This window comes from Acanthopagrus latus, chromosome 10, assembly GCF_904848185.1.
Source record: "Acanthopagrus latus isolate v.2019 chromosome 10, fAcaLat1.1, whole genome shotgun sequence".
In the NCBI taxonomy this organism is placed as follows: domain Eukaryota; kingdom Metazoa; phylum Chordata; class Actinopteri; order Spariformes; family Sparidae; genus Acanthopagrus; species Acanthopagrus latus.
The window spans coordinates 5673518-5699950 of record NC_051048.1 but is presented as its reverse complement, the minus strand read 5'-3'; the positions used below and the strand labels follow the sequence as shown (position 1 = coordinate 5699950).

Here is a 26433-nt window from a genome sequence, read left to right as displayed (position 1 = left end):
ACAGAGGGAGATGGAGAGGAGAGAAGCAGAGAGACAGAGAGAGAAAGAGAAGAGAGAGAGGGAGATGCAGGAGATGTATGAGGCGTGGGAGAGGGAGAGACAGGAGATGTATGAGGAATGGGAGAGGGAGAGGAGAGTAGCAGCTTTAAGAAACGCAATTGAAGATTTACTTGATGCATTTATACATGAATTGCGTATGAATTTATCTTTTTAGAAAAATCTCTTTACATTCCGTTAGCAATCAATTAATGCAATAAATGCTCAGCGGAAAAATAATGTTTAATCTTGTAATGAAATGAAATGTCATAAATTGCTTGAGTGCTGTACTTCTGGTGTCTTCATGTGCACAACACGAACATAAAAACTTGATCAATCATTATCATAACTCAAGCTCGATGGTATGTTAAATGATTTGTATATATCAAGTTTTCTTGTCTTGATTTTCATTTACTTTTGATCATTCAAATTCTGTTTTCATATCCTCACTCTGTTAACTTGAATGCATATTATCACTGTTTTTGAATCTTACATAGTTTATTTATTTAGTTTTTTCTGTTAGTCAAAGTGTGTCATTAATTTCAGAGACAATGTTGTTATATTCTTTCATAGTGTACTCTATTGCTTTTATTTCCTGATGAATAAAGTTTATTGACAATACTTTGTGCATTTATTTGAGAGAGACTTTGAATACAAGACTTTTATTTGTTATGGAGAACTGAACTCTTATAAAAGTAACTTTATGCCAGAAGAGGATTAGGGCCACCTGTGAATTTTTTTTTTTATTTTTTTTTTTTATTTTTTTTTTTTTAGTTCTGACTTTAAAGTCAGAGTTCTGAGAATTAAGTCAGATAACATTGAGTATGGTTGACAAACAGTAAACAGAATTTGGTAGAGGAATTCCGGTTCCGGAGGTAAATTTGCCATTCATTCACTCCATTTACATTTCATAAAATGTTCATTGTGTGTCTGACTGAGCACCCTGACCAGATAGCTGCCGGGCATTTTTCCAGAATTTGCCACTTTATAAATTTGCCTTGCGTATTTTTGGTGGTAATCCTGAGTGGGGGTACGCTTCAGTGTTTCGCAGTTGACTAGATTCCTGGTCTTGGATGATTCACTGAGTTCAGCATTTAAAGATGCCTTGAGCTCAACAAGCCACTGAAGACTAGCTAGGTGAGTTAGCCACCTTTTGTAAGCAGGTAAAGTTGGGGTGTCTCTACAGTTTGTTTCCCTTCATTTATACTCTGCACAGTGATGTGGTTTTGTGTGAAATGACTGCTTTTGTGTTGGTCATGTTGTGATGTGTGGCCCTAATTAATACCTATGTGCAGTAACTTTTTGTGACCTTTTGGTTGTGGTAACTGGACTCCACTTTTGTTGGGTCGCTTATGGTTGCAGCTTAAGTGTAAGCTGGCAGCAATTTTGTGTAGTGGTGACTACGCAGTGATGCCATTTTGTTTGTGGTTGCTGCAGTCCACTTTTGGTGTAGTCACGTTGGGTTTTGCTGCTTTAGTGTATTATTAGTGTGATTGGGATGGCGTCACTCCCCAGATCAGTGAATCTTGAGTGGTGGGTATGGCTTTCCAATTTGTCCAGTCACTTTGTCTCTTTCTGTTGCTCTCCATTATATAGTAACGAGTGGTTGGAGATCACAAGGTGTCCATTTTGGGTGTGGTAGTGGCAGTTCACTTTTGTTGGGTCACTTGCAGTTGCAGCTTAGGTGTAAGCTGGAAACATTTGGGTCTGGTAGTGGCTACACAGTGACACCTTTTGCACCTGAGTGAACTGTTGGGTATTTAAATGAGCAGAAAGTATCTACTCTGTGGCAAGCTGCTATTCTTGCTGATGAGTTTGTGCTTATCCACAAAAGCGCCTTTATTAGGCACGATTCTTCTCCTCAATGTGAAACTGCTTTTGAGTCTGGGGACACGTGTTCCACGTGCTAGTACATCTGTCTCTGCTCCTAAGGCAGATAAGCAATGTTTTATCTGTCATAAAGCTGACCATCTAGTTGCCGACCGCAATGCATGGAAACTTAAGCAGCAGGAGGCAGTTTCAAAGCCCAAGGATGAGGGGCTAGTTAAAACAGTAGCCAGTTGTCCAGCACCCACCATTCAAACAGTACCTGATGAGTGTTTCAAACCTTTCATTTTCCCTGCATTTGTCTCGCTCACAGGAAAGGCGGATGATCAGCATTCTGTCACAGTGTTGCGAGACACTAGTGGCTCCCAGTCATTCATCCTTTCCACTGTACTGCCCTTGAGTGAGGAGTCTGCTTGTGGCACGAGCGCAATCGTAAGAGGTATTGGGATGGGATTTGTACCGGCACCTCTTCACCACATTCACATCCAGTCTAACCTTAAAACTGGTTTCTTCCGGGTAGCTGTGCGTTCCTCGTTCCCCATCGATGGTGTTGATTTTATTATGGGTAATGACATAGCTGGGGGTAAAATATATCCATCACCCAAAGTCATTGACAACCCAATTGCAGAATCTAGACATGATGATCTGGTCCAATGTCACCCTGACGTGTTCAGTTAGTGTGCTATCTAGAACTCAAGCCAGAAAACAAGCTCAGGATGTTGATCTGTCTGACTCTGTTTTTGCTTTGCCTTATCTGAGGACAGGCTGCCACCTACAGGGGGGAAAGGAAAACTGTACTGCAGGCCTAGAAAAGTGCGAAGGTGTGGCAGAACCTGTTGCTGCTCATGTGCTGCCACTGACCCCTGAGGCACTCATCAGCTCCCAGTCAGGTGACCCATCTTTAAGGAAATGTTTTGCAGCAGTTGAGGATGTCAGTAAGTGTACTGAGATTCAGTCATTCTTCTTAGATAACAGGGTGTTGATGCAGAGATGGATTTCACAACTAGGAAAAACCAATGCAGTTGGTGACTGGGCTTAATTCACAACAGCCATAAAACATTTTCTTAAATCTATCCTGTCCTCCCCAGGACAGTGACACTTCGATGCAACAGATGGGACAACAAATGTCATCTTATCTACATTTCACTATCTTCCCATGTGGAGGATGTGCCCCACCTGTGCCTCTCTGACACCTCAAGCAACATGACATTCCTCCTCTCACGTCCTGCTCCTGTCATTACAGCACATTGATCACAGACAGGAAAACAACGTAATTTCTTACATTTTCCTCTGGAACTACTGGACACGCAGCAATGTAAGTGAATGAGGTCTAACACTCAAATGACAGTGTTTGAAACTAATCCGATCTCCATAGCCCAGAAGTAGGCAGCAAAAGAGTTCGATGGGAGTGTCGCCACTCTGTTTACTCTATCATTCTGCTCCAAACCAAATCAACAACCAAATACAGAAACTCTGCAAATATCACATATGACAACAGAAACTGTTTCCAGGGGAAAACAGCTTTACCACTTTTACCTTTTACAGAACAGATTTTAATGACTTTATGTATAACAAACAACGGCAACATCAAGGCTGTGTCTCAATTCAGAGGCCGCATTTGAAGGCCAATTACATCACAATGCCATGCAAAGGCTGTCCCAATTCGAAGGCCCCTCCATATGCAGCCCACAAAGGCGGCCTCTGGAGGGTGCACCATTACTATCCTTCACAGCCTCACATATCTGAAAATTCTTTGTGTGCCCGAAGAAAGAAAGAAAGAAAGAATGGTGACCTCAAGTGGCACAGATCACGCATTTGAATGTAAGTATTGGGTCTATACTCGGTTTTTACTCATTTGGACATCCAGTGCCAGATATATTAAACTTCAAGGAACCTTAAAACCTCAAAATGTCAGTTAACTTACTAGTGATGGATGGACCTCCAGGGCTACTGAAAGTTTCCTGACTGTGACTGCCCATTACATTACATTAGTGACAGTGAATAATTATTTGTTCTTAGCATTTGTTAAAGATAACTCTCTTTGCCAAATAAATGAAAAGCATGTTGGAACTAGCAATATCACCTCTCTTGCAGTGCCAGAATCTACCTACTTTTAACCCGACTGTCACAATGATGTTTCAAACGTCAGACTGCCTCATTCTTTCAGTTTTTACCTGACAATACAAGACAAAAGAAAGATCAACGTATACTGAATCGAAAACCGTGACCACAAAACCGTGATATGAACCGAACCGTGGATTTTGTGAACCGTTCCACCCTTAGTATTGTGAAATAGTTTGTTGCTACTGTTGGCTGCTGTGCCTACAGGTTTTGTTCGCGATCAGGTTCGTTGTGGGGGTATTACCCAGTTTGTGATTTTGGTTTGGTCACGATGGAGTTTAATCTGGCAAAGTTTATGGGAAATCCAACTTGTGGGAAGCTGGAAGCTTGTACGAAGGAACATCTCAAATTGATTGCTGAAAAGCTTGAAATTTCTTTTAGTAAACAGGACAGAAAGTAAGTCATTAAAGATCAGCTGTTGTCTGTTTTGATCAAGCGGTGAGTGCTGTCAGCTGTGCTGTCAGCTGGGGAGGGTGCAGTTTTCGGGCTGATCAGGTAAAACTGAAGGAACTTGAGGTGGAATTGGTTATGGGTCCAGTGGCCATGGGCGTTCACCCATCTTTTCCAATTGAGATAATGGACTTTATTTTGGGGAACAATTTAGCAGGGGGTAAAATACAGGTGAAACCTGTAGTTCCTGTGGTAGCGGAGAGTCCAGATAAACTAACTCAGGAATATCCCGAAGTGTTTTCAGCCTGTGCTGTAACCCGTGCCATGTCCAAACGTGGGGTGGTGAACAAAGATGTCATAGATTTGTCTGACAGCTTCATGGTGAATGATGAGTTGAGCTTGCCTGATGCGCTGTACCCATATAGTTTCCCAGTAGAAGATGGTGACGTGGGTGCATTAAATCTTGGTGGTACGTCTATGGCACGTGAACAGCTGGTAAGTGAGAAGAAGGGGGTCGCTGAGCTGTCACCTCTGTTTGACAGTGCTGTGGGAGCTGAAGAGAGAGTGCCTCTTTCTCAAGGGATACTTGTTCAAGACGGGGTACTTATACGTAAATGGACACAACTTTACACGTCACAGGATGATGACTGGAGCGTGATTAGGCAGGTTGTGGTTCCATCAAAGTATCACCGTGACATTTTGAGCTTGGCCCACGATCATCTGCTTGCTGGTCATCTTGGTATAAATAAAACTTACGATCGGGCGTTGCGCCATTTCTTCTGGCCAGGCTTGAAGAGGGATGTGGTGTGATATTGTAAGTCGTGTCGTGTGTCAACTTACTGGTAAGCCGAATCAAACGGTTCCACCAGCATCATTATATCCAATTCCAGCTGACAGTGAACCCTTTGAACGGGTTATGGTTGATTGTGTTGGTCCATTTCCTTGTAGCAAGTCCGGTAATTAATTTCTGTTTACTATCATGTGTACAACAACATGCTTCCCTGAGGCTATTCCGCTATGCAAGATTACTGCTCCTTGTTGTGAAGGCTCTGATTAAGTTTTTTTGTAGGTTTGGGCTGCCAAAGGTTGTCCAAACGGACCAGGGGACGAATTTGATGTCACGTCTTTTTGCTCAGGTTCTTAAAAAGCTTGATGTCACTTATGCTCATTCGAGCGCATATCATCCTGAATCGCAGGAGGCACTTGAATGGTTCAACCAAACGCTCAAGTCGATGTTACAGGCATACTGCATGGAATTTGAAAAAGACTGGGATGAGGGAGTCCCTTTGATGTTGTTTGCGGTGAGGGAAGTTGTGCAGGAGTCTGTAGGCTTTAGGCCCTCTGAACTGGTCTTCGCTCATTCTGTGCATGGTCCATTTAAGCTCCTGAAGGAGAGATGGCTGGGTGAAGTTGAACCCCAGAATTTGCTGGACTGGTGTCTGTTCAGCAGAAGATGGGGGGCTGGTATGACTGTAAAGCTGTGAGCAGAACTTTCGCCCCGGGTGACAAAGTGTTGGTTTTATTACCGATCCCTGGTTCTAGTCTGCAAGCTCGCTTCAGTGGTTCGTAGCTTGTCCAAAAACAAAAATCAGAGACTGTGATTGTCTTGCGGCTACTCTGGGGCAGAGGTGTAGGAGTAGGCTGTGTTAATATGCTGAAACCTTATCATGAGCATGAGGCAGGGCTTGGGCCGGTCTGTGTGTCAGCCAGTCCTGACCCTGTCAAACCTGTCACTCACTCTGTGGAGCTGTCCAGTGCTGATCCTGTCAAGTCTGTTTCTGTCTGTGTGGTGGAGTTGCACCGTGCTGAACTGACTGAATCTAGTGTGGGTTCTGTAACCTCTGTGGGGGGAGAGGAGGATGTTGTGTCTTTCTCTGCTGCGATGGTGCAGGGGAGATTAGAAAACTCAAAGATGATAACAGAACTTGAGTGTCATTTGGCTCACCTGCCTGAAGCTCAGCGTGACAATATTGTGGAGGTGATTATGTCACATAAGTCTCTGTTTTCTGTTTTCTGATGTACCTTCACGCACAACAGTCTTACAACATGATACTGACGTAGGTGACGTAGGCAGAGCCCAGTTTGAGTTGGTGGAGTTCTCCCTGTTTACTGGCTGACAGGTCTGATAAATCTGACTGGTTTTGCAAGGAAGTTAATAACGTGACAAAACCTGGCTCTTATCCTTTACCTCGGATGGATGACTGTATCGACAGAGTTGGTAACAGGTGCCGCTCGCTCTCTGCTCGTCACTACCTCTCAGGCTCCCATGCTGTCGGGTTCAAGACGGTCTGCGATCGGGGCAGTTGTAGTTTTGTTTTGTACTTTGAGGATGGAGGTCTGGAAGTTCTGTTTTCGGGGTATTAGTGTGGTAACTTAGGTTACTATTTCTTTTTTTCTTTAGGGAAGGAAGTCTGGGTCCTACAGCCCATGGCGCTGCTAGCCTGGATTCCCTTCATTCTTATATTTCTTTTTTGCCAGACCTCCAGACTCTGGTAGTGTTACTCATTATTGATTTATTTTCGTAAATAAAATCTTGGACTTTAATATATTTTTGGGTTGTGAATCTTTAGTATGTTTTTGGCCAAAGAATGAGCCATCTTTTAGTTGTGGCCATAACACTTTCCTAAAATTTGGCAAAACTATTTAAAAGCACTACAAAAACACACACACACACACACACACACACACACACACACACACACACACACACACACACACACACACACACACACAATAAAAAACAACTTGACAGAACAGCACTCTGAACATCAGGAGCAAAGAGACAGATGCCCAAGCAGCTGTAGCTCCTCCCTCTGCAAGTTTCTGCTGTTCAGCTGCAACAGGGAAAGATCATGATCATGAACTATATTGTTTCTATAGGGTGAAAACAGAGGCTGAATAAACTCTGATCAGCGCTCTCTCCACCATTTACAAGAAATGGCTTAACCTGTTGAACAATCAGTTAAGCAAAACTTCCTGTTTGGTGCACCACATCCTCTTACAGAAACAAAGAGAAAGGTTGAGCTACACTCATGTATCTGTTAAGGCTGTTTTTCTCTTCACTTCACAGCTGGAAAAATACTCTTGTATAAAACTGGACTGTCTTTGCAGTGGACAGACATTGATGTTCTTTAAATTGATGCTACATGATAATAGAAAACTGAGAAATAGTGCTGTGCTATTCCCTTCTGCTCAAAAGATAGATAACTTACATAAACAAGAATGCACTGCGCCGCACCCGACCAGTAAATACTCCTAATGATGATTGACACACTACGAGTTGGGCTGTTGTCAGTACCTGACAGTCATCCATTCAAAAAAAGAACATTTAAGGAGAGAAAAAGAAACAATTAACAGGATTGTGGTTCATATTTGATCAGTGCTGCCTTGTTTTACACAATGTGGTCATAGTCCATTCAGCCTCTGTTTTCACCCAATAGAACTAATATGGTGACAACTTCTGGGTCATGATCATGATCTTTCCCTGTTGCAGCTAAACAACAAACAGGAGCAGAGGGAGGATCTACAGCTGCTTGGTCATCTGCCTCTTCGCTCCTGATGTTCAAAGTGCTCTTTTGTCATGGTGTAACTATTGTGTGTAATTATTTTGTTGTTGAAAGTGAAGAGGTTTCTGAAGGGCAGAAATTTGCAGTGTAATTACTTTGTGAAATGCATAATCGTATAAAGGATAGATACAGGAGCTCAGGAACACTTTTTAAAACTTTTGTGGTTAAACACAATTTGCTGCGGTAGCTCGGTTGGTAGAACATGTGCCTCAAGTACAGAGGCTTTTTACTTGATGTGCTGCCTGTCATCCCCCTTCTCATCCCATTTTCTGTTGTCTCTGTCAGCTGTCCCTTAAATAAAGCCATGAAAAGGCCAATAAATACATTTTAAAAGGTATCAGCATTTTCATGACAATGGTTGATGGGTTCAGAGATTGTCAGAGATGATTGTCTGCATCAAATTCAAATCAAAACACAATGCAGCTGATGATGTGAAACATTAAATATATTGTCTTTGTACTTTTTTCAATGGACATCTTTGACTGTTCTAAGAGTAAAGCTGAGGCAAAACAGGTTAAATCCTGGGACTGTGGCCTCTATTGTTTTTTGCAAAATGTAGCCAAACAAGTTCACGGCCATTTTCTTTCTAAATTAACTTCAAATGTGCTTAAAAACAGTTTTTTCCGTTAATGGTGTAATGAAAAGTATACTTATGCTGTTAAAGTAGTCTATAGATGATTTATAATAATAGCAGTAAACAATTTGTTAGAGTTGAGTTTTACTACTATTGATTTGTATCCTAATTTATGGAACTTTTGTATACATTTTATTCACTGTATTATACATTCCATACAATAAAAGTTAATGATTTAATATTGAATGGTTTTTCAAAGGGTTAAAAATATATTTCATTTAATCTCTTAAAGAAAATGTTTGTTACCAAAACATAAAAGTCTGTATTTTATAGAAAAAAAAAGCTCTTACTTGCAAATTTAAGCTGTGAGTGATGAGTGATCTGTTCATATAATGGGGGGACTTCTACATCCTTTCTGGCTCATATTAAAATATATGAAGAGTCCTGGCAGCAAAACTATACATGAAATTTGTATAAGCTTGAAAGCATTGTGGAAAATATGTTAAAAGAATACATGAAATCATTGCAGGTTAAAACCTGTTGAGAACCTTGAAAAAACTCAACCTGGATACATTAAATCATGTTGTTCTAGTTTCATTTGACAGAGGGAACAGCCGGCAGTGTTGTGAGGTTTAAGAGAACCGCTGCTACTTCCTGTAAATGGTGGAGGGAGGGGTGAGCAGAGTTAACAAAGTGCCGCCTTGTTTTTTCTATGGGGGCGTCTTTATCCTCAAGCAGGGTTCAATTGGTTCAGATCTTACAATATGTTTCAGGTTCATCTTCATAAGAGAGCAGTGCAGCTGATACTGGATGTGGTTTGGTGCACATTTAAAGCATCTGCGGTTTCTTGCAGACATTCAGAACTCTGCTTCTTCATTTAAACTGCAGAATCTTCTCTGTGCTCTTTGACTCAAACATGGCCAGCAAGTCTTACAACCCAGACATGACTGACAACTCAGGTAAGTCACGTCCATGTTTGGAAGTGCAATAATTTTAGGATGATTTAATGGTTGAAGAACATTGTTTGGACCTATAATGTACAGTTTCTGTAGAGTTATACTTTATAGATGTGATCGTAAATGAGCACTCTAAAAATCTGCATTTGGGAACACCATCATGGTTTATTTGTTTAAATTGTTTTCCAATGATTTTACTTTTTCCAAAGTGAGAAACAGATGTTTCTACTTTTCTCATCTTTGCATACATCACATGAAGGTTAATGTCTTTGCAACCTGATGTCTGATTCAGTGTCACACATTGTTCTACACAGGACAGATCATCACAAATAACAAGCAGCTGAGGATAGTGATGGTGGGGAAGACTGGAGCTGGGAAGAGTGCTGCTGGAAACACCATCCTGGGACGAAAGGGCTTTGAATCAAAGTGCACATCTAAGTCTGTGACTGTTGACTGTTTCAAGCATGAATGTGTGATAGATGGGCAACAGATTGCTGTCATTGACACTCCAGGCCTGTTTGACAACAGGTTTGATGAGACTAAAACAGCCAAAGATGTGAGCCAGTGCATTCGTTTCTCTGCTCCTGGACCCCATGTGTTTCTGGTGGTCATTGGTGTGGGCAGATTCACTGCAGAGGAAAAGCAGACGGTGCAAAAGATTCAAGAAATATTTGGCCAGGATGCAGACAGATACAGCATGGTTCTCTTTACTCGTGGTGACGATCTTGAAGAAACGACCATCGAGAAATTCATGAGTGACGACGCCGACCTTCAAGAACTTGTGGCCAGATGTAACAACCAGTACCACGTCTTCAACAATAAGGAGAAGAAGGATCGCTCACAGGTCAATGAGCTGCTCCAGAAGATCAGAAATATAGCGCAGAGGAACGGAGGAAGCCACTACACCAACGAGATGTTCCAAAAGGCCGAGAGGAAAATCGAAGAGGAGAAACAACGCATCCTGAAAGCAAAAGAAGAACAAATACGAAAAGAGAGAGAGGAACTGAAGAGGAAACTTCAGGAAGAACATGAAAAAGAAATTAAGAAAATTCAAGAGCAGTTTGAGGCTGAGAGAGAGAGGGAGAGGAAAGAGAGAGAGAAGGAGAGGAAAGAGAGAGAGGAGGAGAGGAGGAGGGAGACACAGGAGATGGAGGAGCAGAGACGGAGGGAGATGGAGGAGAGAGAAGCAGAGAGAATCAGACAGAGAGAGGAGACAGAGAGGCAGAGAAAAGAGATGAGTGAGGAGAGACGGAGGGAGAAGGAGGAGAGAGAAGCAGAGATAATCAGACTGAGAGAGGAGATGGAGAGGGAGAAAAAAGAGATTAATGAGGAGAGACGGAGGGAGAAGGAGGAGAGAGAAGCAGAGATAATCAGACTGAGAGAGGAGACAGAGAGGGAGAAAAAAGAGATTAATGAGGAGAGACGGAGGGAGATGGAGAGGATAGAAGCAGAGATACAGAAAGAGAGAGAGGAGAGTGAGAGGGAGAGAAAGGAGATGAATGAGGAGAGACAGAGGGAGAAGGAGGAGAGAGAAGCAGAGATACAGAAAGAGAGAGAGGAGAGTGAGAGGGAGAGAAAGGAGATGAATGAGGAGAGACAGAGGGAGAAGAAGGAGAGAGAAGCAGAGATACAGAAAGAGAGAGAGGAGAGTGAGAGGGAGAGAAAGGAGATGAATGAGGAGAGACAGAGGGAGAAGGAGGAGAGAGAAGCAGAGATACAGAAAGAGAGAGAGGAGAGTGAGAGGGAGAGAAAGGAGATGAATGAGGAGAGACAGAGGGAGAAGGAGGAGAGAGAAGCAGAGATACAGAAAGAGAGAGAGGAGAGTGAGAGGGAGAGAAAGGAGATGAATGAGGAGAGACAGAGGGAGAAGGAGGAGAGAGAAGCAGAGATACAGAAAGAGAGAGAGGAGAGTGAGAGGGAGAGAAAGGAGATGAATGAGGAGAGACAGAGGGAGAAGGAGGAGAGAGAAGCAGAGATACAGAAAGAGAGAGAGTCATGTCCTCATGTACCGAATAAGATGAAGGAAAGCGAAGAGACAAGAGAGAGAGAGAGAGAGAAGGACTTTGAAAACAAAATTAATAAAATGAACGAACAGCATGAAAAGAGACTCAAACAGAAAGAAGACGAGCTGAAGTCAAAGCATGATGAGGAAGCTAGAAAGAAGGCTGAGGCAACAAATCCATTAGACCATCTGATCAACGCCAGTGGAAAGGTAGTTGGTGGAGTTGTTGATGTTGGAAAATAAGGTGTCAGCAGCCCAGGATGGATTGTTTCTCATTTTAAAAATTAGGAATACATAATTTAAAGGCCACTTAAAGCAGAATATTTTGTTTCAGCTGAAAAATTATTTTCAATCTTACAATCTCAATGTAATGAAAGAAAAAAGTAATCAATTGTTTGAGTGCTGTACTTTTGGTGTCGCTATGTGCACGACACAAAAATAAAAAACTTGATCAATCAATCATTCAATCATTATCATATTGTTGAATCAAATCAATCTGTTTTCATATCCTCACTCTGATCTGTTTGTGAATCTGACATTATTTTCTGTTAGTCAAATTTTGCATTACATTCTTTTGTGGTGTACTCTATTACTTTTAATTCCTGATGAATAAAGTTTACTAACAATACATACTTAGATTTATTTGAGAGAGACTGTGAATACAAGACTTGTACTTGTTATGGAGAACTGTATTAATGTTGCTTTAACTTAAGTAAAACATGTTAAGTAGTAGTTGTCCCCATATTACTCATTTAATCTCTGATATTTTTAAGATCGGCCAACAGCATGTTTAAATAATTTCCACCAGCGCTCGAAAAGCTGACGTTAACTTGGCAAAAGCTGTTTGACAATGACTGACATGATTTTAGATTCTTCTGATGACCTCGAAAATGATCAAAAACGTCCCTGTGATTCAGAATAAAAATGTGAAACTAAAAAACACACATGGACGAGAATACAATTGTATGCATATTATAAATGAATCATTTGTATTCAGTTTTGATCAGAGTTGATGAGAGAGAAGTACAAACCAAAGAGAAGCAGCTTCTTCAACCTTTCCTCCATGATCTGCAATAAAGACAGAAATTATCCACATTTGTATATCAATAATGAAAAATGTAAATCTGTAAATAACAAACACAAGTGCACAAAATGGCTTGTTACTTAATGTGGATGCCGTCTTACCTCCTGTTGTTGTCTCTAATGCCTCCTTTCCTCATGGAGTTTGGATACTAAATGGTTCTTGACCACAAGTAGGCCTAAGTGGTGGTATGTTTTTGTTCTTTGAGCATTTCCATCTTAGTGAGAACCATTGTGGAGTTCTAGACATTTGAAGCAGAGATGTTTGTGCAAAGTGAGCGTACACTCAACACCCTGGAAGGTAAGACAACATATGCAAATAAAACAAACACACGCAAATTAAGAAAACATCTTTAAACGTCTTCAACACTGACATCATCAAAATGACGTATACAGTCACGCCTCTTTAGGAGCCGCAGCGCCGGCTCTCTGTGTGAATTACAGGGAGGTATGGCAGAGCAGCTTCACTCTGTGTGAATCACCATCGGCGGAGAATTGGCGAACCACCGCTCCGGAAATAATGCGGAGACGCTGTGTAAAAAGGGCAAATGATGTCATGATGCCGTGTGAGCGCCCTCTGTTCTATAAAGGTGCGTCTGCTGCTGCTGGGAGTCTCAGAGTTTGTGGAAGAAAGGAAAGGGGGGCAGGGTGGGGACAGGCTCACCTACTGGAGCGGGGGATTCATTCATCTAATAGTGCACAACTAATGCAGTTAGTAGGATAAAGTCAATCATATCAAGAATTCCTTCCCCATGAAGGACATTTCACATTTCAGTCATGATAATATTGTGAATAAAAGCCCATAGTTTCACATATGTTTTGGGGGTTTGATTAAATAATTAAATATATTACAAAACGAGGTGAATTGGTTTAGTCTTAACTCTTGATTGACGGTTTTGGAAGGGGTCACGTGTTGATTCCCGAGTGTCAAATAAACAAATGGATAAGGAGAGGACACAGCCATCAGGTGCCCAGTTCAGGAAAAAGAGAACGAAGAAGAGGGAAATGAGCAAAAGATAAAGGCATGGAGCCATGTCAAATACTCTTCATAAGTGTGACCATGCATGTAATGAGATGAAATAACGTCAGTATAAGTTAGGTTAACTCGTATGTTTGTTAGCCTCTTGCTAAACTGCTGGCTATAATTGTAGATGACGACAGCATCTGTTTTCAGTCCAACTGACCAGCAAACATTACATCTAATTATTTCACCCTAATAATGTAACACAACATGACTAGTTCACATATTGTTTGTTAAACATCACGTTAGGTCCTGTGTTGCTCATTGAAGTTAATGATCAGTTCTCTAAGCTAATTCAAAAGACGTACATTTCACAGATATTTCCTCTGCAACCAAGGCGGTTGTGTTATTCATTTGTGTCCTATTCTACAACTTGGATACATTATGCTTAATAATAGGTTTATTTAATTGTGCTGTTCATACATTGATCATATATGTTGTATTTTAATGCAAATGCAGGGGACATTTTAAATGGCATGAAGACTCATTTGCCTTTACTTCTCCCCAGCAAGACTCAGGTGTGAATTTGTGTGTGTGTGTGTGTGTGTGTGTGTGTGTGTGTGTGTGTGTGTGTGTGTGTGTGTGTGTGTGTGTGCATCCCTACAAAGCGTTTTGCAAAAAGTTATGTTGTTGTAAATGGGTATGTGTGATGTTCTGCACTATAAACACTGTGAATAATGTGTGTATACTAATGCCCTTGTGCTCGCCATTAGAAATGCCTGGAGCAGAGTCGTCTCTTGTGGATGAGCCTCTGTCCACTGACCTGCTAACTGGCCTTCAGTTCTGACTGTGAGAATTTGGACACAACTGGGGACCAGGGGACCAAGTCAGGTAACAACTGACTTTGGGCGCTCGAGGTGAGGTTCACCCAGGGTGTCGTGAAAGCTAGAGCTGCCACTGGTTGTAGCCATGGTTCCTGACTCATGAAGTTATAAGGTCATGGTTGAAAGAAAAACATTGGTAAGAAACTAAAAATTAGTGCCTGTGTCTCCTGTCAAGCTGCTTTGTTGATACTGAGTATCGATCAGTTTAAGACATGTGCTCATTTCATCGTTTGAGGATAGCTTCACATTAATGTTGTCAGATAAAGATCACCTGCAAAACAAATGAGAGGCATTTTAACGAACATGCAGCTCTCCAAAAACCATCTTCCCTTATGGAGACGCAGTACTTGTTTGCTCCTGCGTTGTCCAATTGATCTTCCTGCCACTGCCTGTAGTCCTCCACGACTCCTGTGTAGTGATGTTCACCCATCAGAGACCATTTCCAGCTGCTGACGTCTTCATATAAGCCAATCCAGAAGGGCTCCTCCCAGTCCTGCTGTTGACCTCCACATCAGATATTGCGGCCAGGTCACCGTACTGCTCTCTGCAGTAGCTTTGAGCTTCAGTCCAGCTCATCCTCAGGTGAGTGACGAGGATGTACTCATGGATATAGTATGTGGAGCCTATATGGACAATAAGAAGGTAACAGGTTCTGTGCTGACCTCAGAGTATGAGAAAAATAACCAGACAAGTCAAAACAATGACATTTCAAGTCTTAAATGGTTTGCAATTTTTTGCAATTTAAAGGGTGACACTACCAACTTCCTACATTAATGTGTGTTTACTTGGGGAGTACTATGACAAAAAAGTTTTTAAAAAAAAGTAGGATTAAGCTACTTCATGGCTCCAGAGGAGGCTTCATGTAATCTGATAAGCTGCTTCCAGCAATGTCACTCTCTGGCCCAGTTGCATTGGGGGTGAAAAGCAGTACACTGGTCCAGCATTTGCACTCCTATAATACTGTTGGACTCATCATGGGCCGTTTGAAAACATTTGATCGGTATCAATACAGCAGAACCAGAGATACAACATTTTCTTATTCCACACATTCCTCTATGGTTGTGTGTTTGGATACAAACAGTTAAATATAGTTACAAAGTGAACTACTGATGACACAATGATCTTAATCAGCTTTAGGATTCTAGATTCAGCAAAAGCTGTTTGACAATGATTGACATGATTTTAGATTCTTGAACATATATGGCCTATTTTTCACAAATATAATGCTTTCTACTGTTACTGAAACGCTAATTAAAACGGAATAGATAGAAAAAGAATTACTACTACTACCACTACTATAAGAAAAACACACACATGCACACACATACACTAAAATACACGTTGACAAAAGAGCACTTTGAACATCAGGAGCAAAGAGGCCGATGCCCAAGCAGCAACACCTGCCTGCTGTTTAGCTGCAACAGGGAAAGATCATGAACATAAACCAGAAGTCTGCACCTTATTGTTTCTAGAGGGTGAAAACAGAGGCTGAACAAACTGATCTTACTGTGATCTCACAACCCTCCATCCACCATTTACAAGAAATGGCAACACCTGTTGAACAATCAGTTAATCAGAACTTCCTATTTGGTGCCCTACATCCTCATACAGAAACAATTAGAAAGGTTGAGCTACACTCATGTATCTGTTAAGGCTGTTTTTCTCTTTGCTTCACAGCTGGAAAGATACTCTTGTATAAAACTGGGCTGTCTCTGCAGTTGACAGACATTAATGTTCTTTAAATTGGAGCTACATGATAAGAGAAAACTGAGAAATAGCTCTGTGCCTTTCCCTTTCGCTCAAAAACATAGACAACCTACATAAATGAGAATGCACTGTGCCGCACCCAACCAGTAAATATTCGTAATGATGAGTGACAGTCATCTGTTTTGAAACAAGACATTTGAAAAAACAGGATCGTGGTTTCTATTTGATCAGCATTGCCTTGTTTTACAATGTGATCATAGTTATAAAACAGCCTTCTGGTTCGTGGTCATCAACAGCAGGCAGGTGCAGAGGGGGAGCTACGGCTCCTTGGGCATCTGCCTCTTTGCTCCTGATGTTCAAGTGATCTTTTGTCACGGTGTATTTATTATGTGTGGATTTTGTATGTTGTTGTTGTTTTCTGTACTAGTAGAAGTAATTATTTTGTTGTTGAAAATGAAGATGTTTCTGGGGGCAGAAATATGCAGTGTAACCACTTTGTGAAACACATAATCTTATAAAGGATGGATACAGGAACTCAGAAGCACTGTGTAAAACTGTTGTGGGTAAACACAATTTGCTCCAGCAGCTCACTTGGTAGAACATGTGTCCCATGTAGAGAGGACATCTTTCCATTGTCAGATCTCACTGACCGTAACAGCCACAATCACACAGTAGTCACACAGTGGCAGTGGTCAACTCGATATGTCACCCCAGTTGACCTGTAACCCACAGGACCCTGGAATACACCTGTGGGTCGGGCAGGTCTGGGTCAGATTTACCAGAATATGTCACAGGTGTGGGCAGCCGGGTCAATGACTGTCAAAGCAGTGCACTGGCCTGAGATACTAATAATGTACAGCAAAAGTTTACATAAACAATGTGTGCTAAAGTTCACTTTTCTCTTTCTTTTCCCTCTCTCTGTCATTTTGTCTATCTGTCAGTAGGGATGTATACCGAGGACCCGTACTTTCTGGCGCCTAATTGTGTCAGTACCAGGGTACTTTTTTTTAAATGTTCTCTTTTATTTTTTTTTTTTTTTTTTTTTTTTTTTTTTTTTTGGTTTTTGACGTGGATGGTTTTTGAAAGTCTACCCAACTGCAATGACTACAGACTTAACAACAAACTCCGTAACTTGACGTCGAGGAAACGAAACCGGGTGCTGCTGCTTCGGCGCTGCAGTTTCTAACATTAGCCGGGCTGTTGCACTTTGTTATAGCAATCAAACACACCACACTCCTTTAGCTTCATATTATGCGCGCTCCAAATGTTTAGTGATGTTGCTTACCCCGAATTTCCACTGGATACTGTCCACTGCGTTACGACTCCGATCTGGTTTTGCTCCGTTGTCAGCCATCCGGTAACCCCGCCGGTTGCACTCTGAGTCCGCCATGGCGCAGTATGGTGGGCAGCTGGCGTCCTGAGGCAGAGGAGTTTCCACAATAATAACATGATCACTTGCGACCGTAGTTATACCTATGTGTTATAAAAACAGCAACAGGGAGTGTTCCCGACCAAAGGATTAGCAGAAGAGCTTGTGTTTGTCTCTTTTTTGAGATTTGTGTGCTGGTGTCAACACGGAGTGTTTTATTTTGAAAAGTAACCGGATGTTATATTGCTACTTCGGTGCTTGACTTCCTGTCTGCTCAGTGCTAAATTCAGCTGAATTGCTGAGTCGTGCTCCGGCATCTGCCAGTTATAGAAGTGTTGGTTATCTGTTCTGGAGTATTTGTAAGTGTTTAGCTTCACTTCTGTTGAAGCTTTATTATTACCTTGTGGTAATAAAAAAGTAGGTTGAATCTTTTAACATCACATAAAGTCTTTATTTTTTTACACAAAATTACATGTTGTAGTATCGATAAGAGTATCGATAAGTATTGGTGCCAATGAGGAGTATCGGTATCGGTAATGATAAAATCCTAACGATATACATCCCTAATAATAACAGTTTTTGCTTGTTAATGGTGTAATAAACAGCATGCTGACGCTGTAAAATTAGCATATCGACGATTCATAATTGATAGCAGAAAACAATTAAAGGTTAGATCCAGATCTCGGACACTCTCCTTGGCTCTGATGGCTCATATTAAAATATATGAAGAGTCCTATAAGCAAAACTATACATGACATTTGTATAAGCTTGAAAGCATTGTGTTAAATATGTTAAAAGAATACATGAAATCATTGCAGGTTAAAAGCTGTTGAGAACCTTGAAAAAAATTCAACCATACACATCTAAACTGGGATGCATTAAATCATGCTGGTTTTTTTTCATTTGGGGGAGCGGCCGGCAGTATTATGTGAGGTTTAAAAGAACCGCTGCTACTTCCTGTAAATGGTGGAGGGAGGGGTGAACACAGTTAACAAAGCAACGCCTTGTTTTTTCTATGGGGGCGTCTTTATCCTCAAACAGGGTTCAATTGGTTCAGATCTTACAATATGTTTCAGGTTCATCTTCATAAGAGAGCAGTGCAGCTGATACTGGATGTGGTTTGGTGCACATTTAAAGCATCTGCGGTTTCTTGCAGACATTCAGAACTCTGCTTCTTCATTTAAACTGCAGAATCTTCTCTGTGCTCTTTGACTCAAACATGGCCAGCAAGTCTTACAACCCAGACATGACTGACAACTCAGGTAAGTCACATCCATGTTTGGAAGTGCAATAATTTTAGGATGATTTAATGGTTGAATAACATTGTTTGGACCTATAATGTACAGTTTCTGTAGAGTTATACTTTTATAGACAGGATCGTAAATGAGCACTCTAAAAATCTGCATTTGGGAACACCATCATGGTTTATTTGTTTAAATTGTTTTCCATTGATTTTACTTTTTCCAAAGTGAGAAACAGATGTTTCTACTTTTCTCATCTTTGCATACATCACATGAAGGATAATGTCTGTGCAACCTGATGTCTGATTCAGTGTCACACATTGTTCTACACAGGACAGATCATCACAAATAACAAGCAGCTGAGGATAGTGATGGTGGGGAAGACTGGAGCTGGGAAGAGTGCTGCTGGAAACACCATCCTGGGACGAAAGGGCTTTGAATCAAAGTGCACGTCTAAGTCTGTGACTGTTGACTGTTTCAAGCATGAATGTGTGATAGATGGGCAACAGATTGCTGTCATTGACACTCCGGGCCTGTTTGACAACAGGTTTGATGAGACTAAAACAGCCAAAGATGTGAGCCAGTGCATCCGTTTCGCTGCTCCAGGACCCCATGTGTTTCTGGTGGTCATTGGTGTGGGCAGATTCACTGCAGAGGAAAAGCAGACGGTGCAAAAGATTCAAGAAATATTTGGCCAGGATGCAGACAGATACAGCATGGTTCTCTTTACTCGTGGTGACGATCTTGAAGAAACGACCATCGAGAAATTCGTAGAAGAAGACACCGACCTCCAAGAACTTGTGGCCAGATGTAACAACCAGTACCACGTCTTCAACAATAAGGAGAAGAAGGATCGCTCACAGGTCAATGAGCTGCTCCAGAAGATCAGAAATATAGCGCAGAGGAACGGAGGAAGCCACTACACCAACGAGATGTTCCAAAAGGCCGAGAGGAAAATCGAAGAGGAGAAACAACGCATCCTGAAAGCAAAAGAAGAACAAATACAGAAAGAGAGAGAGGAACTGAAGAGGGAATTTCAGGAAAAATATGAAAAAGAAATTAAGAAAATTCAAGAGCAATTTGAGGCTGAGAGAGAGAGGGAGAGGAAAGAGAGAGAGGAGGAGAGGAGGAGGGAGAAACAGGAGATGGAGGAGCAGAGGCAGAGGGAGAAGGAGGAGAGAGAAGCAGAGAGAATCAGACAGAGAGAGGAGACAGAGAGGCAGAGAAAAGAGATGAGTGAGGAGAGACGGAGGGAGAAGGAGGAGAGAGAAGCAGAGATAATCAGACTGAGAGAGGAGATGGAGAGGGAGAAAAAAGAGATTAATGAGGAGAGACGGAGGGAGAAGGAGGAGAGAGAAGCAGAGAGAATCAGACAGAGAGAGGAGACAGAGAGGCAGAGAAAAGAGATGAGTGAGGAGAGACGGAGGGAGAAGGAGGAGAGAGAAGCAGAGATAATCAGACTGAGAGAGGAGATGGAGAGGGAGAAAAAAGAGATTAATGAGGAGAGACGGAGGGAGAAGGAGGAGAGAGAAGCAGAGAGAATCAGACAGAGAGAGGAGACAGAGAGGCAGAGAAAAGAGATGAGTGAGGAGAGACGGAGGGAGAAGGAGGAGAGAGAAGCAGAGATAATCAGACTGAGGGAGGAGAGGGAGAAGAGAGAAGCAGAGAGACAGAGAGACAGAAAGGAGATGGAGAGGGACAGAAAAGAGATGAATGAGGAGAGATGGAGGGAAATGAAGGAAAATGAAGAGAGAAGAGAGAGAGAGAGGGCAGAGAGGGAGAAAGAGCTTAAAATTGAAAGGGATGAAATGAAAAGGCTGTATGAACAGATGTTGAAACACGAAGAAGACAAGTTAAAGTACAAGCAAGAAAAAGAGGCTAGAAGGATGGCTGAATTTTGTGATCATGGAGCTCCTCCAGTCAAACACCCATGCTGGATTAGTTAATGGAGTTGTAGATGTTGCAAAGGCAGCTTTCAGCGCCCCAGGATGGATTTTTCTAAGGGCCATTTAAAGCGAAGTTTGGTGAGTTATTTTAGAAAAATCTCTTAACATCACAACAGCAATCAATAAATTAATGCTCTGACAAGAAAAGTTTGAGAGAGAAACAGCGTAATATTTTCTTTCATTTGAACGTTTTTTTAATCTTGTAATGAAATGTCATAAATTGTTTGAGTGCTGTACTTTTGGTGTCTCTATGTGCACGACATGAAAATAAAAACTTGATCAGTTATTCAATCATTATCATAACTCAAGCTAGATTTACATTAAATTATTTTATACATTAAGTTTCCTTGTTTTGATTGTCATTTAATTATTCATAGCTTTCATATCCTCGCTCTGATCTGCTCAGTTTACTTGAATGCATATTATCACTGTTTGTGAATCTGTGAAACATTATTTTTTGATGTTGTTTTTCTGTTGGTTGAAGTTTGTCATTAATTTCAGAGACTATGTCATTATATTCGTTTGTAGTGTACTCTATTACTTTAAATTCCTAATGAATAAAGTTTATTGACAAAACTTTGAATACAAGACTTGTTATGGAGAACTGTATTAATGTTGCTTTAACTTAAGTAAAACATTCTGAGTAGTAATTGTTGCCGAGTAAAGCCCTGGACCCCATTTTACTCGTTTAATCTCTGACATTTTGAGGATGAGTCAACAGCATGTTTAAATAATTTCCACTTGTGCTTGATGATCTGAAGTTAAATTGGCAAAAGCTGTCTGACAATCACTGACCTGATTTTAGATTCTTGAACATTTATGACCTATTTTTCACAAATATAATGTTTTCTGCTGCTAAAACACTAATTAAAAGGGAATAGACAGAAAAACTTTATGGAACACATTTGATTGCAAAGGATGTAATTCTGTTCTCCAAACTAGCAAATCAGCCAGAGAAGTATTTAAAAAACCTACAAAACACACAGACACACACAAACACACACACACACACACACACACACACACACAAAATAAATACACCGTGACAAAAGATCACTTGAACATCAGGAGCAAAGAGGCAGATGCCCAAGGAGCCGTAGCTCCCCCTCTGCACCTGCCTGCTGTTGATGACCACGAACCAGAAGGCTGTTTTATAACTATGATCACATTGTAAAACAAGGCAATGCTGATCAAATAGAAACCACGATCCTGTTTTTTCAAATGTCTTGTTTCAAAACAGATGACTGTCACTCATCATTACGAATATTTACTGGTTGGGTGCGGCACAGTGCATTCTCATTTATGTAGGTTGTCTATGTTTTTGAGCGAAAGGGAAAGGCACAGAGCTATTTCTCAGTTTTCTCTTATCATGTAGCTCCAATTTAAAGAACATTAATGTCTGTCAACTGCAGAGACAGCCCAGTTTTATACAAGAGTATCTTTCCAGCTGTGAAGCAAAGAGAAAAACAGCCTTAACAGATACATGAGTGTAGCTCAACCTTTCTAATTGTTTCTGTATGAGGATGTAGGGCACCAAATAGGAAGTTCTGATTAACTGATTGTTCAACAGGTGTTGCCATTTCTTGTAAATGGTGGATGGAGGGTTGTGAGATCACAGTAAGATCAGTTTGTTCAGCCTCTGTTTTCACCCTCTAGAAACAATAAGGTGCAGACTTCTGGTTTATGTTCATGATCTTTCCCTGTTGCAGCTAAACAGCAGGCAGGTGTTGCTGCTTGGGCATCGGCCTCTTTGCTCCTGATGTTCAAAGTGCTCTTTTGTCACTGTGTAACTATTGTGTGTGGGATCTATTTTTTATCATTATTATTTTTGTAGTGGTAGTAGAAGTAATTATTTTGTTGTTGAAAATGAAGATGTTTCTAGGGGCAGAAACATGCAATGTAATGATTGTCTGCATCAAATTAAGAATGAGCATATAAATCCAAAACACAATGCAGCTGATGATGAGAAACATTAAATATATTGTCTTTGTACTTTTTTCAATGGACATCTTTGACTGTTCTAAGAGTAAAGCTGAGGCAAAACAGGTTAAATCCTGGGACTGTGGCCTCTATTGTTTTTTGCAAAATGTAGCCAAACAAGTTCACGGCCATTTTCTTTCTAAATTAACTTCAAATGTGCAAAAAAAGTTTTTGCCGTTAATGGTGTAATGAAAAGTATACTTATGCTGTTAAAGTAATGTACAGATGATTTATAATAATAGCAGTAAACAATTTGTTAGAGTTGAGTTTTACTACTATTGATTTGTATCCTAATTTATGGAACTTTTGTATACATTTTATTCACTGTATTATACATTCCATACAATAAAAGTTAATGATTTAATATTGAATGGTTTTTCAAAGGGTTAAAAATATATTTCATTTAATCTCTTAAAGAAAATGTTTGTTACCAAAACATAAAAGTCTGTATTTTATAGAAAAAAAGCTCTTACTTGCAAATTTAAGCTGTGAGTGATGAGTGATCTGTTCATATAATGGGGGGACTTCTACATCCTTTCTGGCTCATATTAAAATATATGAAGAGTCCTGGCAGCAAAACTATACATGAAATTTGTATAAGCTTGAAAGCATTGTGGAAAATATGTTAAAAGAATACATGAAATCATTGCAGGTTAAAACCTGTTGAGAACCTTGAAAAACTCAACCTGGATACATTAAATCATGTTGTTCTAGTTTCATTTGACAGAGGGAACAGCCGGCAGTGTTGTGAGGTTTAAGAGAACCGCTGCTACTTCCTGTAAATGGTGGAGGGAGGGGTGAGCAGAGTTAACAAAGTGCCGCCTTGTTTTTTCTATGGGGGCGTCTTTATCCTCAAGCAGGGTTCAATTGGTTCAGATCTTACAATATGTTTCAGGTTCATCTTCATAAGAGAGCAGTGCAGCTGATACTGGATGTGGTTTGGTGCAAGAGTGCTGCTGGAAAGAGTGCTGCTGGAAACACCGTCCTGGGACGAAAGGGCTTTGAATCAAAGTGCACGTCTAAGTCTGTGACTGTTGACTGTTTCAAGCATGAATGTGTGATAGATGGGCAACAGATTGCTGTCATTGACACTCCGGGCCTGTTTGACAACAGGTGTGATGAGACTAAAACAGCCAAAGAAGTGAGCCAGTGCATTCTTTTCTCTGCTCCTGGACCCCATGTGTTTCTGGTGGTCATTGGTGTGGGCAGATTCACTGCAGAGGAAAAGCAGACGGTGCAAAAGATTCAAGAAATATTTGGCCAGGATGCAGACAGATACAGCATGGTTCTCTTTACTCGTGGTGACGATCTTGAAGAAACAACCATCGAGAAATTCGTAGAAGAAGACACCGACCTCCAAGAACTTGTGGCCAGATGTAACAACCAGTACCACGTCTTCAACAATAAGATGAAGAAGGATCGCTCACAGGTCAATGAGCTGCTCCAGAAGATCAGAGATGTAGTGCAGAGGAACGGAGGAAGCCACTACACCAACGAGATGTTCCAAAAGGCTGAGAGGGAAATGGAAGAGGAAAAACAACGCATCCTGAGAGCAGAAGAAGAAAAAATACAAAAAGAGAGAGAGGAACTGGCGAAGGAACTTCTGAAAGAACAAGAAAAAGACATTAAGAAAATGCAAAAGCAACACAAGGCTGAGAGAGAGAGGGAGAGGAAAGAGAGAGAGGAGGAGAAGAGGAGGGAGAGGGAGGAGAGAGAAGCAGAGAGAAAGAGGGAGAGAAAGAAGATGTATAAGGAGAGACAGAGGGAGATGGAGAGGAGAGAAGCAGAGAGACAGAGAGAGAAAGAGAAGAGAGAGAGGGAGATGCAGGAGATGTATGAGGCGTGGGAGAGGGAGAGACAGGAGATGTATGAGGAATGGGAGAGGGAGAGGAGAGTAGCAGCTTTAAGAAACGCAATTGAAGATTTTGTTGATGCATTTATACATGAATTGCGTATGAATTTATCTTTTTAGAAAAATCTCTTTACATTCCGTTAGCAATCAATTAATTAAATGCTCAGCGGAAAAATAATGTTTAATCTTGTAATGAAATGAAATGTCATAAATTGCTTGAGTGCTGTACTTCTGGTGTCTTCATGTGCACAACACGAACATAAAAACTTGATCAATCATTATCATAACTCAAGCTCGATGGTATGTTAAATGATTTGTATATATCAAGTTTTCTTGTTTTGATTTTCATTTACTTTTGATCATTCAAATTCTGTTTTCATATCCTCACTCTGATCTGATAACTTGAATGCATATTATCACTGTTTATGAATCTTACATCGTTTATTTATTTAGTTTTTTCTGTTAGTCAAAGTTTGTCATTAATTTCAGAGGCTATGTCATTATTTTCTTTCATAGTGTACGCTATTGCTTGAATAAAGTTTATTAACAATACTTTGCGCATTTATTTGAGAGAGACTTTTAATACAAGATTTTTACTTGTTATGGAGAACTGTATTAATGTTGCTTTAACTTAAGTAAAACATGTTTAGTAGTTGTCCCCATATTACTCGTTTAATCTCTGATATTTTGAAGATCAGCCAACAGCATGTTCAAATAAATAAATAATAAGAGTTAGGTAAGCGTTTGTCTTTTTGTTAATACTTTTGGTTTGCATATTTACACATGTGGCAGCATTTATAAAACACAACCACAGAAATGTTCTGCAATGAGAGAAAAATCAGAACCAAACACCTGAAAGCTGCAAGTAGCACAGACGACAACGGAAACTGTTTCCAGAGTAAAAATTTAAAGCAGTGAACACCTGTTGTTGTCACAGTTCCTGACTCATGGAGTTATAAAGTCAGCTCTGTCACTGTAAATTTGAGACAAACGCAAAAAATTGGAAAACTCCAAATCAAATAAAGAAATATGTTGCAAATACAGAAATCACAACTACAGACAGAAACTCTAGAGAGGACACTTAACGAAACAGAAACAGCATGGACACCATTGTTAACCCACCAAAATTGCTTTACCACTTTTACCTCTTACAGAGCAGACTTTAATAATTTCATGAGTCACAAACAACAGCAACATCAAGCGTGCCCCAGCTGTGTCCATCACTTTTTACCGTCCCTTGGAAACAGTGTCTGTCACCATCTGTGCATTTCTGCATATGGTTGTTTTCTCTATTTTGTGTTTTGTTTATTTGTGTGTTTTTCTTCAGTCAGTGTTGAAGTCTCAGGGCCGGCGTTCATTTTGTGTGCGTGTGTGTAGAGACGTCCCTTCACACATTTTGGTTTACAGCAGACCACTTCAATGTGTACATGTTGTCTGGACAGGACATTTTGTTACTGTTGGTTAATGTTTGTCTGTCGGGCAGATAATCAAGTGGTTAGAGCGCATGCCACAAACACAGTGGACCCCTGTCTGAATCTGGTTGGAGGACCTGTATTGCATGTCACAGCCCCCATCTCTCTCCCCTTTCTGATCCATCCGCTGTCAAAAAAAGGTGTCTATGCCTGAAAAAAAAAGTTTGGCTGGAGTCAAAACTACAGCTTTGTTTTGAAGAGACCAGGTGAAATATTAATTTCATCAGAACATGAAAACCCCTGAATGTTAGTTTAAATGATGAGCCAAAAGCTAGTTTATGATTTCCTTATTCCTCTACGTCAAACTTTCTTCTTTTGATAAAAACAAAGCTTTATGGTGAGTCAGTTACAGCTAAAGTTAGCATCAGCAGCTCAACAACAGTTGAAGGTATCATTGCTAACGTTAGCTAACACTACAGGACTAGTAACCCCACATAGAGGCTGAGTTTCCTGTAATGCTGTAACGTGT

At 40.7% G+C, this 26433-nt stretch overlaps 3 protein-coding genes across 5 annotated transcripts in view; 1 reads left to right on the top strand and 2 right to left on the bottom strand.

Moving 5' to 3' along the window:
- The window catches only part of LOC119027187 (C-type mannose receptor 2), a 40044-nt gene extending 13963 nt beyond the window's left edge, over positions 1 to 26081 (bottom strand). The window contains exon 1 of the mRNA XM_037112145.1: positions 26042 to 26081. Coding sequence (XP_036968040.1) covers positions 26042 to 26066 — 25 coding nt within the window. The 5' untranslated portion in view covers positions 26067 to 26081. The remainder of the gene's footprint in view (positions 1 to 26041) is intronic.
- Positions 1 to 26433, bottom strand: part of LOC119027173 (macrophage mannose receptor 1-like) — a 62373-nt gene that overhangs the window by 35788 nt on the left and 152 nt on the right. Inside the window, exons 2-5 of one of the 3 annotated variants that reach the window (XM_037112118.1) lie at positions 17390 to 17521; positions 14745 to 15020; positions 12658 to 14668; positions 12504 to 12540 (exon numbers count right to left, since the gene is read on the bottom strand). The exons of the other annotated variants lie outside the window; for them this stretch is intronic. The gene's annotated coding sequence lies outside the window, so the exon portion shown is untranslated. The remainder of the gene's footprint in view (positions 1 to 12503; positions 12541 to 12657; positions 14669 to 14744; positions 15021 to 17389; positions 17522 to 26433) is intronic. 3 annotated transcript variants of the gene reach the window in all.
- On the top strand, positions 12 to 24378 carry LOC119027244 (GTPase IMAP family member 8-like; the record flags this gene model as incomplete). The annotated part of the gene is made up of 6 exons (XM_037112251.1): positions 12 to 3178; positions 9288 to 9473; positions 9785 to 10417; positions 19072 to 19799; positions 22370 to 22380; positions 23517 to 24378. Coding segments are annotated over exons 2-6 (2277 nt in total), but the record flags the coding sequence as incomplete, so codon positions are not given.